The sequence below is a fragment of the Rhopalosiphum padi genome, chromosome 3 (assembly GCF_020882245.1).
Source record: "Rhopalosiphum padi isolate XX-2018 chromosome 3, ASM2088224v1, whole genome shotgun sequence".
In the NCBI taxonomy this organism is placed as follows: Eukaryota; Metazoa; Arthropoda; class Insecta; order Hemiptera; family Aphididae; genus Rhopalosiphum; species Rhopalosiphum padi.
Window position 1 is genome coordinate 73913948 of NC_083599.1, and position 15334 is coordinate 73929281.

At 25.1% G+C, this 15334-nt stretch overlaps 1 protein-coding gene and 1 long non-coding RNA gene across 6 annotated transcripts; one reads left to right on the plus strand and one right to left on the minus strand.

Annotated features, from left to right (window-relative positions):
- Window positions 1-734: 734 nt before the first annotated feature.
- LOC132926952 (uncharacterized) lies at window positions 735-9505 on the minus strand. 3 transcript variants are annotated; one of them, XR_009661583.1, is made up of 6 exons: window positions 9278-9505; window positions 8741-9189; window positions 7911-8069; window positions 7761-7843; window positions 1401-1442; window positions 735-999 (listed from the first exon to the last, which is right to left on the minus strand). It is a non-coding gene; the product is annotated as an uncharacterized LOC132926952 (long non-coding RNA). The 3 variants fall into 3 exon arrangements; XR_009661581.1 differs by having other exon boundaries at window positions 8741-9505; XR_009661582.1 differs by having other exon boundaries at window positions 7907-8069; window positions 8741-9505.
- A 73-nt stretch (window positions 9506-9578) lies between these two features.
- On the plus strand, window positions 9579-14038 carry LOC132926951 (tigger transposable element-derived protein 4-like). 3 transcript variants are annotated; one of them, XM_060991377.1, is made up of 4 exons: window positions 9579-9804; window positions 9875-9977; window positions 10064-11907; window positions 13171-14038. In XM_060991377.1, exons 3-4 carry the CDS (start codon window positions 10526-10528, stop codon window positions 13199-13201), a joined length of 1413 nt encoding a protein of 470 aa, XP_060847360.1. In that variant the 5' UTR covers window positions 9579-9804; window positions 9875-9977; window positions 10064-10525; the 3' UTR covers window positions 13202-14038. The 3 variants fall into 3 exon arrangements, 2 of the variants coding, with proteins under 2 accessions (XP_060847360.1, XP_060847359.1); XR_009661580.1 differs by having other exon boundaries at window positions 9596-9804; window positions 10064-10174; XM_060991376.1 differs by having other exon boundaries at window positions 10064-14038.
- The last annotated feature ends 1296 nt before the right edge of the window (window positions 14039-15334 follow it).

Below are 15334 nucleotides of genomic sequence, written 5' to 3' on the forward strand. Positions count from 1 at the left end.
AATTTCTTAGACTGTACTATTTTTTTAAGTCAATCTTTGGTCAAAGTGATAGGTACTAATAATTAGAATAAAGATTGTTAGTTAATTGGAGCGAAGCGAGAAAAAATTTTTTTTAACATTGTATGCATCTACACCAAAGCACAACTTTAACAAGATAGGAGAAGTCAATGACTGATTTTGAAGTCATTGTGTCCTTTTTAATTGAAACAATTTAACTAACTAAATTTCAATAAATCTTTAAATACGATTTTACTCTCATATATGTTACCAGAAATGTTGACATTTAGGCGATGAAAACAAACCCTGGAAAATAATGATCGTTCCTACTAGGGGAAGGGGAAAGGAAATAATATCATTGCCTAGTAAAGTGGTTTTCAACCGGTGTGCCGTGAGTGCTCTTGAAATGTGCCTAGAAAAATCTATTAATAGTTTTATTAGTATGTATTTATATGTATATATAGGTATATATTAAAAATATGTTTCACATATTATATGGATTGGTGTTCCACAAACATTTTGTACTACTGGCTTAGTACCTACATGTTATTATTTTCTAAATATAGCAGCCAATAATACACAAAACACAGTAAAATTACATATTTAAGAAAAGCAAGTAAATTATTTAAATATAATTCAAAAACAGTTGATTTAATTTTTATTTCTTAGATTTTTTATTTAATTTGTGTATTTTTTTTTTATATTACTTTCTTTATCATACATATTAGTATATTACCTTAATATATAATAATTGATTTTTATTTTTACATAACAAATTTTCATAACATTTAAATTAAGAATTCTGGATATTGATTTATAAGCACACCTATTTGTTTTGTATTTTTTTCCTTGTGCTCCTGAAATACTATTAACTATAGTAGCTGTCTCTCAAAGTGATAATGATTTTTCTGCGTGGCCTACTGATTTCAAAACAGCAGTTACATCCAATAATTTTGTTTTGTAAAGATTTATTTCCGATCTTGTGTAGATGTGTTTCAGTACCTAGAATTTAAAAATCAAAAATCCATTTATTTTTGTTATACTTGTATACTTAATACCAAAAAAAACCAGTACAAATTATATACTATACTGTCATTTAATTTTATTATAAACAATAAAAATGATAACATAAAATCAGCATGTCTATATATTATAATATAATGACCATATTAGTGTATTTTCATAATTAAACCAATAAAGATATATTATATTATATTTGTTTTAATATGGATTTATAACATAGCCTAATACGTATTTGTAATTGGAAATTTCCATTAAACTATGAAATGTCCAACATTTCCTATCTTTTTCAGTTATTGTCAACAATGATTAGGAAATCACGATAATTTCAAAATTATCATCTATCCTGGTAACATATTTGTTTAAAAAAATATGTGTCTTACTTGTGTTTTTGAACTTCTGTTAGCCGTTCAGTTTAATTATCTCTAAAAAAAAATAATAATAAACTGAGTTAGAATTTTGATAAATATTTTGCATTTACAATGATAAATATAAACACATGTTTGGCTGATTACCAATGATAAGGCTATATCCATTACTAAATATTGTTTCTAAAATGGGTAGGTTAAAATATGCATAAATTATATTTACATAGGTTTCAGAAAATATAAATTTAAAAGTACAAGATTATTTTACTAGTTGGTTTATGTTACTATGAATGTCCGCAATTGATCATGTGGACAGTGGACAATGGACAGTCACCTAGTGAATGTCTACATACACCCAATATATTGGTGAATGTTGAAAAATTAAAATAATATAGACATTTACTAGTGGATGTTGATGACATTAACATTAGGGTTTTGATCAATTTTGACAAACACAATACGGTTTTGGGTTAATATTGACAAAGGTACATATTATTATATACGAGTAGTATTATAGTTGAATATATCTCATATTATAAAGTAGAAACAGCATATGTTTAATTAAATCAACTTGTTGATGCCTTTGTACGTCAATGATTGATATTAAATTTTCTTTACACACTGAAAACTGGTTTCTGATGTATAATCTATGTTTAGATATATCTTTTAAAATTTTCTTTTCACTTATTAAAAATTTATATTTTTCAGCTGATAAAAAAAAAGAATTATCATGTCTTTTTTTAAACACTTAACTAGTCAACAATTAAATGTATTACAAAATACTTCACGCATGATTTCCATTAAAAAAAAAATTGCATACAAACATTGAATGAAAATTATACTAAATGATAGCAAGGCAACATAACATAACATAACATTTTATTAAAATTATCAATTTGTACAATACCTTATGCTGCTTAGGTACTAGACTAGATAGTATGAGATACTGTATTATAATTGTGACTCTTCCGTTATACCTAAATTAGATTAAATAAAATCGGCATTATCAACATTCACTAATATTGTTATATAAATGTTGACATTCACTAGTGAATGTTTATCAACGGCACAAATTTAATCAATATGCCAACATACACCAATGACATTGTTGTACGACAAAATTAACCGATGACTGTCAGCATTCACCAATTAGGGACATTCATAGTAACATATATATATAATTAAATTTTAACTAAATTCTGTAATTTTTTTAATTAAAATGTTTTTTTAGAATTATATTATAATTTATAAGTTTTAATAAATAAATTCAACTTTATAGTGTTGTAACTCGATAAAAGGTTACAAGTATTGATTATCATTGATTAAATGTAATAAAATACAAATACATGTAGTAATAAGCAATTGCTAATTTATACATTTATATTATCATTTTTAATTTTATTAAATTTATAAATATTAAAATATTTTGTTAATGTAATTTGAATATTTATAATTAGTATTTTTACCAAAGGAAAAAACAATCACCATTTATCCTGATAATTATTTATAATTCAAATACCTAAATAAAATTGCACATAAAAAGATTTATATTCTCTTAAAAATTTGAATATATGCTTTAAATATTCTTTAAAAATATGCTTTTTTTTATTAATTTAATTTTTTAACATTAAAATTAATAAATATAAATAATAAATAATGAATAATAACATTATTAAGATAATAGTTAATAAACATTACATTTTTAAACTTTGTTTTTAATGTCAAATTTACAAACAAAATAACACACAAATTAAAATGATAAATAAAATAACAATATTTTGTTAAAATAAAAATAGTAATTTTATTAAAAAGCATTATGGTTTTCTTTAAATATGTAATCCTGAATATTAAAAAATTGTTATTTATTACTTTTACATTTTAATAGACTTTGAATATAAAATGACTCATTATCATTGAAGGAAAACATGTGATAATTTACTTGGTAACAAAATATCAATTATTTGGGTTGCGTATTATTGCAGCAGTCTCATAGACAGATTATCTATTATCAGGTCTATGGTTGAAATGTACATATTTTTTTTAATACTGCCTCCTGGAAATATTTTGATACATAATATATATTTTTAATTAGTGAAATATGCAAAAATATGAATTTATTCCCTTAATATCAAAATATGGACTTACGTATAAGCAAAATAAAATTTAGTATTCAGACTCTTTGTACTATGAATCGTTGACATATCTTACCCACATAGTTATGCATATATCCATTAAAAACATATTTTTACATAAAAATCCGTGCTCTACGCATAAATAAATAGTTTAAATAATGGTAGTCAGTAAAAAAGACTATAGGAAAATATCAAAAAAATTTTTTATATACTTCGATAAAACAAAAGCCAATACTAGTAACATAGAATTATATTATAATATAAATTAGAGGCGGGTAGAACCAAACATTAGGTGTTAAGTTTGAGTACGAAAGTCGAACCAAGTTTTCAAAAAACCAAACTGAACCGAACTCATAAAAAATGTATGAACCCCAAAAAATTCTAACATGTCAAACGTTTCAAACCAAAAATGTTCAGGTGTTTATTGTTGTTTATTTTTATTTTGACTATTATGTCAATATAGTATATATTTTCATCAACTATTTCTTGTATTATTGAATTATTTATTAACTAGGATAATTATTTTGGTTTTGAACTATTTATAATTTATTTAATCAAAATTGATAACACTCAGAACAAAATTTAAAGCTAATATTAATATTGTGTTATTACCTCAACAAAAGATACTAGATTGTAACGCATTACAATCAAAGCAATATTGCATCTGAACGATTAGTGGATACACAAAAAATATTAAATTTAGGATCATATAAACTTATCCCAATGGTCAACACTTGATGGAATAGTATATATTTGATGCTATAAAAAATGTTAGAGTAGAAAAATACCATTTAATTGACCTACCTAAAGTTAAAAAAGGACAATTATTGATTACTAGAGATTGAAATATGATTAAAGGTTATGTTACTCTTCTCAAGCTAGTGTTTGAAGCAATAAAAGAACTTTTTTTTTTTTTTTTTTTTTTTTTTCTATTATTATTATTAGAATATTTACAATCTATGCTACAATAAGGCATAATAAGCAAATTTGAGCACACATATGTACAATTTTATTTACAACATGAACACATGAGGAGGGAGGCCATCCAGTGATAGAACCCAACGTTATTTTAATTTTTTTAATTTTAATTATTTATTAATTATTGACTTGATATAAATTAAATTTAAATTAAATGGAATGAACCATCAATCATTCTACTATTAAAGAACTTAGACGAGAAGATACAACTACACTACCTATGGTACTGCCAATCATTTATACAATTGCAGCTAAATTAAATTTATTTTTGACAAGCATGACACAAAATCATGGAATATGCTTTGTGGAAAATTTAATAAAATCCATGTATAGATGATTTGATATATTATATAAACAAAATCAAATCTACGCTATAGCAATGTTAATAGATCTACGATTTAAAGGACTTATTTTAAATGAGAATGAGTAATTACAAGGAAAGTCATACCTTACAGCAGAAGTAGAAAAATATAGAGATAATTATAGGATATTATCACAATCAAGCACCTCAGATGAGTTATCAGCTAAAAAACTTGAAAATTCAAACAATTCACTTTGACATACTTCATTAGTGTTCAATATCAAAAGAGTCTACAACGGTAACTTTAATAAATGAAATGACAATTTATTGAAGTATGATATTTAAATTTAAAAAAAATGTATAAATAATCATTGTTATTTATTAATTGTTCTTAATTTTTACTTTTATATTTTTACTATTTTTTTAATTTGTTAGATAGAAAATTATTTAAAGCTAAAAAACATTAAACTAACAGCAGATCCATTAAAATGGTGGAAAGAAAATCATCAAACATTTCCTCACTTGCCACTGGTGATTTTTTAATTAAACACCGAAAGTTAAATTTATATTTGGTATTTTTAATTTTAAATTAAAGACAAAAAGTTATCAAAAAAATATTAGATTTTTTAATTTTGTATAATTTGTAAGGTTTAAAAATCTGAAATCATTTAATTACATTTTAATAATTTTATTATTTTTAAGTCAATTGGTACCTAACAATTTTTGCAATATAGAAAAGAGATGGGTATAATAAGTAATAAACTATAATAACTATAATACTATAATATTATAATTTTAAAATCTAAACTAAAAAATTAAAGCCTATACGACTCCAATGTTCAGTTTGAGTTTGACATCACACTCAATTGTTCAATTCGAAGTAAAATCAAAAAGTTTGATTAGAGACCATATTTTTGAATTTGACCAACATATAATAATAATACGTATAAATGTCGCATCCAAATAGTGAAATCACTCATTTCATGAACTAGATATCCAGATAGTGAAATTATCTATCTATTAATTTTATGTTTTTCAGCTTTATAGCTTTATAGTGAGTTAACGATTGAAGATAAAGTTCTGAAAATCTCCATAGTATTTCTCCTAGTCAATGTGAATCTAACAAGACCCCAAATAACAAAATCCATTCTCCAGTTTTGGTAATCTACCATGCTAAATGAAAATATAGGAAAAAATAACTATATTTTTAACTGTGAAAAATTAAATAATTTTTTTTGAAAATTTTTAATCCCACATTTTGTATCTACTTAATAATCCCTTTTTAATGAGCCATCAACCAACTTTTTAGCTATAATAGTTTTGGAGAAAAGTTAAAAAAATAGAAATTTTGGGGCTGTTCACGCCGACACTTTTGTGGATTCAAATTGTTATACCGTTTGGGTGTGATATCGATCTCTCTCATTAATAATTTTTGTTAAAGATAAGATAAGATAAGAATTTATTGGCCATAGAAAAGTTATTCAAAACATTTTATCAAACAAAAAATATAAAAATGGCTCAATTCACCACTGAGGTAGGACCTCGTCTTGGTGAAATTGGAGTTTCTAATCATCTATACATACCAGGTTTAAACATTTACATAAGTACATTAATCATTACAAAAAAAAAAAACAAAACAAAAACAGATATATATATATATATGTACAAAAAATATTATTTACTAAATATAATATGAATTAGGTAGTGTTGTATATGATAATACGAGTATAGTGAAATAAAATGATGAAAAGGAAGTTATCAGTTTTCGTAAATTTGATTATTTATCCAAATTTTAATTAGTTGTTTATACTTGCTATATGTATTGCAATTTAATATGGTTTGTGGAATATTATTGAGTAGTTCAAGTCCTACTTTAACAAAGTGTCTACTTGATTTCAGAGTTTTAAATGTATGAATAGCAATTCTATTAGTCTTACGTATATTGTAAATTTGAGGTTTAATTTCTATTAATTTGAGTTTAAAAACATAGTATAGTGCATTTCGATGAAATAATTGTTGAACATTATTAATTCTAAATTCTTTGTAAAGGTTCTCAGATGGGTATCTTCTTGGTTTGTTTAGGATTATTTTAATTATACTCTTTTGTGCTATTAAAAGTTTATTATTTGCAACTATACCTAAGCCACCCCAAGCTGTAATACCATATTGTAATAGGGATTGGGTCATAGCAAAATATACTATACGTAATGTTTCTTTATCGAGTATTTTTCTGGCGTTGATATAGAAATAGTTAAGTTTTCGCATTTTGATAATTAAATTATTTACATGAATGTCCCATTTTAAGTGCTGGTCAATAATGATACCAAGATATTTGATACTTTCTGTTTTATCGATCATTTCATACACTTCGTTATTTGTACTATAGTTTGTTTTATGTATTTTTAACTTACTTATTTTAGGTTGCGTTCTTTTGTCTTGGGAAAATGCTATGTATTTGGTTTTATTAAAATTTAACCTTAGGTTGTGTTTTAGAAACCACTCATTTATTATACACATATCACTCTCTGCATTAAGGACTGCTATTTCCCAGTTATTTTCAGATATTATTAAGGCTGTATCATCCGCATAGGAAAATAATTTGCCGTTTAGTTTTAACTTTCCTAACGCAGCTACATAAATAATATATAAAATGGGGGATATTACTGTGCCTTGAGGAACACCATTTTTTATTTCAAGTTCATTACTGAGTGTATTATTTATTCTAACTTGTTGTTTTCTGTTAAACAAATAAGATTAAAGCTAGCTTAATCCACCTACTCATTACAACTGAGTAACATTTTTATCATTTTCCTATTTAACCTATTGATAATATTGACATATTAACATCTAATATATTTTATTTTAAAATTTAAGTTAATATTAATAAATAAATCATAATTTGTTAATAATTTTTATTTTCAGCCAGGTAAATTATTTTTTGCCATTCAGTTCAAACATACTTACCTAAGGAATTATGAAATCTGGTATGAATAACAGTGGGCAATATATTCTGGTGTTCTATAAAATATCTAGGTTTTTCTTCTGTTCTGAAAACATATTTGAAACAATTTTAGGTATAAAAATATTATTAAGTTTAATGTATTTTATACCAACATATAGCTTTTTGTAAAACCTAGACCAATCAATTCCACATAACTAGTAATATCCAATTTTCATATCTCTGAAGAGTATTTTTTGTGAAAGTAAGTAGTTAAATGTTTCAACAATATATATGGCTTAGTAATGTGTGGTACATAGAATTTTCCTTTGTATCTGTAATTGGTTATAATACAAATACATTAACAATTAAAATAATAACAAAACTATGTTAAGCAAATATAAAATTTAATATTTACAGACCTAAAACAAATGGTATCACAGAAAAGTTTCAATATTTAAATTAACAAAATTATTTATACAATTATATACTAATATAAATTTGTTTTAATATCAGGTTAAGAGGGTTGTCTCCATCTCGCAAGTACGTAACATTACAAATTTACACTCAGCAGATTACATTTAGGTCCGTTAGTTTAAAAATTAGAGTAAATCAATCGAGGAATCGATCTATTATGAAACTTGATGGTAAGAACATTATCTGTGTTTGTATGTTGGTTTTTACGATAGTTCAATTTTTTAGTAAGTCATGCGTATATAATATAGCGTAAATTAAAAATGTTCATAACTCACTTAAAAACTGAATTATCGTAAAAAACTAACATAAAAACACAGATAACGTTCTTACCATCAAAATTCATAATAGGTCGATTCACTTTAGTTTATAAACTAACGGAGCTAAACGTAATCTGCTGAACGTAAATTTGCTATGTTATGAACTTTAAGACAGAGAATACATGCAGGTCCTCTTAATGCAATAAATATAGATTATAACAATTTGAATTTTCAGACATATAAAAATCCAGCTAATATTATGTATTATTTACCTTAGTACAGTCTATAATTGTTTGTTAAGCAAGACAACACGAGCCTACAAGTATGTTTGGTCTTTAAACATTTTGAACTATTTAAAAAATTCAGTTGATTTTTTGCATGATCTCTTTTTTTGTTGCTGATAGTTTTTCATGTTTATTTCTGACATTTTCAAATAGATGAAACAAAAGTGTTGGGAAATGTTTTTGGCATATACTGTGGATGGATATGCTCATTGAATACTCTGGAATAATTCGTTTGAATACAATTGACTGTTCTGTTTGCTGGTTTCAAGAATGTATGACTCGGTGTGTCTCAGAAATGAAAAAGAAGTTTGTTATAAACTTCATTATGGATTTGTAATAAAAACATTTTATTGACTGAACACTACAACTGACATCAAAAAGCATGTAGTTATTTAATACTGCTGCTTTATATAACCTTTCCTGTGATGTTCATCGGTCTGATACAAAGTAAAACAATACTGACGGTTAACAACATTAATAATGATTTTTTAACAGAAAACAGTGATTATGTAGATCTTAACGCACAGACTACTACAACTGTTGGTAGTTTTGAACCAACATACAAGTGAACCGTCTAATTTTTAGTGTACACTGTATGACGTGTATCGTAGTTTGTAGACGATTTGGCATTCGTAAACTCGTAGTGTAGGTAGCATATTAGTTCATGTAAAGTACACCACACACAACAAATTGAGACCTGAAGGCTGATATGTTTAAAACAAAAAATAATTTGTTACGAATTCACGAATAATGTTTATCATAATATTATATTTTATTATTGTTAGATAGTATATTATCACACTACTGATACAAGCCACGGCTATCACTAATTAGTATCTACAGCTGTGAAACGTGATACAAACACATCAAGCTATTTGAGCCCATCGAAGTATACCTTTTAATTTGAATGTTCTTAAGTCGAAAAGTTGTCGAGTACTTAATTTTACGAACATTATTATACTGTATTTATATTAATTTAATATGCCTAACTGTGCATTATGTGGTCGTACCAGAAATTTAAAAAGTATCTATGAAAACATAATATTCCACAGGTAATTATTGTCTATGTTAAAATTTTAATTTTTCTTTCACAATTATTATTAATTATTTTTATTATTTTAGAATACCATCTAATGAAAGTATTCAAGAGAAAATCAAACCATTTCTTATTAGTTCTATTAGTTCTGCACAAACGTGAATTTAATATTATACATCCACGGTTAAGGTAGTATTAAAATAAATAATATTTTTATTTTTCGCGATGAATATTTTTAATTTCTTTATTATTTACATTAACATATCTGTCCTTAGATTTCCCTGAGCAATATCAAAATGTGTGGTGTATCAATGTAAGAAGAGAATCCAGAACCTGAACAAATCTCTGGAAACACAAAATCTTTTATTGAAAGTATTGAAAACGAGGTACAGTGAAAACTCTTTACAACAAAAAAACTCTATATTACGCAAACATTACATAATAATGGTTGGTTTGCTTTATAACATATTAGCCAATTCATTCTCCATAACGTAATAGTCACTTTCAATAACGAAACAATATTTTATGTTTCATAATACAATTTATGTGTTATCGTATTATAAATTATAAAAGTAATCGGCAAAATGCCAAAATTTTCAAGAACGATTACATTCTCTCATTAACTACTTTTAATATCGTAATAATATCATTATTATCAGTATTAAATATATTCATTTTATTATTGATGTAATGTCTAACATTAAACACATGATCACAGTAGTGCGCTAACATTCATTATGGCTAGTAAAAGAAAAACACTGTGTGTTGATCAAAAAGTCGCTTTAATACGTGCGATTGAAAAAGGTGAAAAAAAAAGTGATGTCGGGAAACGTTTTGGATTCAGCCCATCTACTGTCGCTACTATCTGGAAAAATAAGGATAAAATATTGCAGGCTGAAATAGAAAGGAGTTCTTGTAAAAGAATAAGAAAACCGAAATTTGAAGACTTGGACCAGGCCATGTTGACGTGGTTCCATAAACAATGTAGTAATAATGTACTTATATCTGGGCCTGTTTTGAAAACTAAAGCTGAACATTTTGCTCAACAATTTGGTATTATAGATTTTAAGGCATCGGAAGGATGGCTAGGAAAATTTAAACAACGTCACAATATTACCTATGGGAAAATAAGTAGAAAAGTACTAAATGTTGACTTGAATGTTACTAACAGCTGGATAATTAATGTATGGCCAAAATTGAATGAAAAGTACACTCCGGATGATATTTTTAATGCTGGTGAGACAGGTATTTTTTACAGATTAACCCCAGATAAAACATTAAAATTCAAAGGGGAAAAATGCATGGAAGGTAAACTTTCTAAAGAACGTATTACTGTGTTTGTAGCAGCCAATATGAGTGGCACTGAAAAAAGAAAGATTATGGTAATAGGAAAATCAAAAAACCCCCGATGTTTTAAAAATATTAAACGGTTGCCAGTCACTTATAAAGCAAATAAGTCAGCGTGGATGACATCAATACTTTTTGAAGAAGAAATAAGAAAATGGGATGCAGAATTAAAGGGGCGAAAAATTTTGTTAATTGTGGATAATTGTCCTGCTCATCCCAATCTATCTAATCTTATGAACATAGAAATGACATTTTTTCCAGCTAACACACCTAGTATCGTGCAACCGATGGACCTAGGTGTTATAAAAAGTTTGAAAGGCCACTATAAAAAGAAAATATTGATGGAAATTATCGAATCTGATGGCAATGCCTCTATCAATATGCTTGATGCGGTGAACTTCTTAAGTAAAGCCTGGGAAGAGGTAACAGCAGAAACTATACGGCATTCTTTTCGTCATGCTGGACTTCGAAGTAATTTGGCCAATGCTGAAGAAGAAATAGAACAATTTGAGAAAGAAGATGATAATATATCACTGAGTGAGTGGATTATTCAGTCCAATACTCCGCATACTTTTACTCCTGAGGATCTACAAAACTATGTAGAAATAGATGAGAACCTGGTTACAACTATATTGTTAACTGATGAAGAAATCCTAAACGCAGTGACAAAAGGCGAGGAGGAGCAAAAGGAAGATGAAGAGGAAGAACAACCTGACGAAGTCGTAATACCAAGTATTCAACAAGCACTTGATGCGGCTAAATTATTAGAAAAGTACTTATTGTTTCATGAAGATGATCCAAAATTATCCCAAAACATGGGACAAATTCATAGAAAAATACAAAAAAAATATTGGCAAAATAAACAAGTCCAAACAAAAAAGACTTTTTTAAATAAATTAATTGTATAAAATATAATATGTAAATACAATATAATGTAAAAAAAATGATGTGTATGATAAATAATATTACATAGGTAATAGGTATATACTTTTATACATTAATAATTAAAATTTTATTTTTTTTTAAACCTTCTATTACAAAAACTCTCTAACGAAAAAAATCTCTTGGTCACTTCAGATTCATTATAAAGAGTTTTCTTCTTAACTGCCTAGTATTTTGTTTGGCATTTGGAATTTGAATAAGGTGTAATGATATTGTATACAAAAATTATATTATTTGATACTAATATAATAATAAAAATGTAGTACTCGATTCCAAAATATCTGCAAGTTTTGGTAGGTACATACTACATATGATAAGCCATGTTTGTTCTTAATTATTTTATTTCATTCAACGAATAATTTAGCCAATATACAAATGTACAATATTATATAGTTTAAAATACATATATTATACACATTAAGTAACATTTCACATTTAAATATTATATAATATATGCCAATATTAATAAAAACTTATATTAGTAAATAATACTTATCACATTACTAAATTACTTTTTTAGTTCCTATTAGATTTGATATAGGTAAATAATTTACAAATAATTGTATTTGTATAACGTATAATTTGTAACTATATCTAGTCTATAATGTATTTTTTATATATACCTATCATGTTTATTACGGGCATTTAAAACTTGAAACCAAATATATTGTATATCTGAGTTTTTAGTTAGTATTATGAATTGTGCTCCATTGTTTTACTAAATGATTTCAAACATATTGAGGATTATTAACGAGTAACGACAAATTGTATGTCTGTCTTGTATTGATCATTGACTATAGTTGTTGAGCTAGTTTAGGGGGTAAATAAAGTTTTCTTTTAGTCACAAGACTTTTCTGTTCTGACTCCAATGGAAAGTATTGTTGACTATAGTTATGTAGTAACTCTTTACTGACTTCTGTTTCGTACATAAGATAGATTTTCATTTTCAAAGTAGTCTAGTAGTTTATTCAATTCTTCAACTAAAACATATATTTCATTATTAGTATTTAGTAGGTATCTTTTTATTTTCTACCTAATAAAATGATGTAAACATATTAATCCGTATTGATGTAGATATCTTTTTTGATTACAGACTCGTGTATAAAGATGGCAAGAACTTATAGAACTTATATGTTATTCAAGAAAAAGCTGTTTGAGAAAATGAGTTTTGTTTGAGAAAACAATATATTTTTGTAACAGTTGTTTTTTCTTTACCTATATAATTTATAATATATTCATAAGGATTATTAATTAATAATTATACTCAAATACTTAATAATATAAATGATTGTATGACGAGAAAAATTAAAATTGTATTTCATAATATATAAAAACTTTTTGTTTAGTAGCTTTAGTTTCTTGATATTATTACAATTTCATTTTCAGTTACTCAATGAATACATGAAATTAAACTATTGTTCATTGATTATGGCTTACAAATAAATCATATTTTAATATCAGTATTAGATATTTGTTAGCTATAGTAATATTATATACACTATAATATTATGATAATTACTGTATAGTGTATACGATTTGTTGTTGATGAAAATTAGTTCAACCAACCATAAAAGAACTATCTAATATAAAAATAAATTACTAATATAATGCACTGACTACCTATTGTATAAAATACCTCCTCTAGCTAATAGACGTAATTATAATGATTGACTATTTTTATACAAGCTATTAAACGGAACTATAAACTGCCCTGAGTTATTGAGTCTTATTGGCATTAGAGCCCCTCCGGTTAATACAAGACAAAAAACGTTATTTCATATTTTACCCAGTAAATGTAATTTTGTTAATCATAATCCCATAAATAAAATTGTACAATATAGTAATGAACATCCATTACAGTGATTTAATCGATGATAAGGTGCACCTACTATGTAGCACAATAACTTTGTTCGTTTTTTTTTTTTTTTTACTCAAAAATATATTAATATTCAAAAATTGAATGTTGTTGTGTTATACCTTATAGTTTATACAATATATTAGGTATTTTAAAATTTTATGGATTCTTATTTTTGTATTGGATTTCTAAACTTATTCAAAAGCTTAAAATGTTATTAAAACAATGATATTAATTAATTAAATATGCAGCTATTATGTATAATGTATTGTAAATAATATTTATTAAAGTCATAACATGGGCATACCACCAAATCAACACTTATCAAAATCATAATATATTTTTAATTTCAATATTGATTTATAGCAATGGCCATTATTTATTATATATTTATAATAGGTATGTAAAATCAAACAATATATTGTGGTTGTTTACTTTAATTAATAGAATTGTTCAATTACCTAGTAAAATTAAATTAAGTAGGTATTTTTTAATGTTAATTGAAAAATTAAAATAGAAAAATAAATACAAATTTTTGTGTAGATATGTAATTAAATTATACAGTATATATTATACTAATATACTATATACTATATAGTGTACCTATCTGACTTTACTATCTCAGCACAAGTACAAAGAAAATATTTATACTACACATAATTATTAATTATTAATAAATTCAAAAATAAAGTAATTTTAATAAATAAAAATATATAGGTAATAACAAAGGAAGCATTTAAGAATAAAAAAAGGTGGCTGTGCAAAATAAAAATAATGCAAATATTTTAGGCAACTTTTTTTTAGCTACTAAATTTGCTATTCAAACTGTTTTTATATTACAAATTATTGTATATTATTATGTAATTATTTTAATTAATATTAATATTATAGGACAAATTTATAACTAGAAATCTAGAAGTCAATTATTTTACTAAATAATTTGGTTAAACAAAGGTAAACAAAATTTACATATTCATAGAAACTAGAAAGGTATAATTTTTATTTAAATAAAGTATATTAAAGAATAGTTAGGTATATAAAAGATTTATATACCTAACTATATAAGATTTATGATGAATATTTAATAATATGAAATTATTAGCCAAAAAATAGCCAATTCATGCATACCTATAGGCTATATTAATAGTATATCAGAACCTGTCAATTAGTACATTGTATATAATATAATATACACCTATGTAGGGAACGTAACACGTACGATTTTAGTTATGCACTAATATCATAGATACCAAGATACCTACCTATTAAATTTGAACATACAATGTATGGTGTTTGAATAAGTAAAATCAAAAATATTATTAGATGGTATTATATACAAATAAATTATGCTATTCTTATGATTAATGCACAGATTTGTATGCATTAAAAAAATAAAAGTATC

Coding starts and splice junctions, on each gene's coding strand:
- LOC132926951 (XM_060991376.1), top strand. CDS start 10,526: ATGGCTAGTAAAAGAAAAACACTGTGTGTTGATCAAAAAGTCGCTTTA.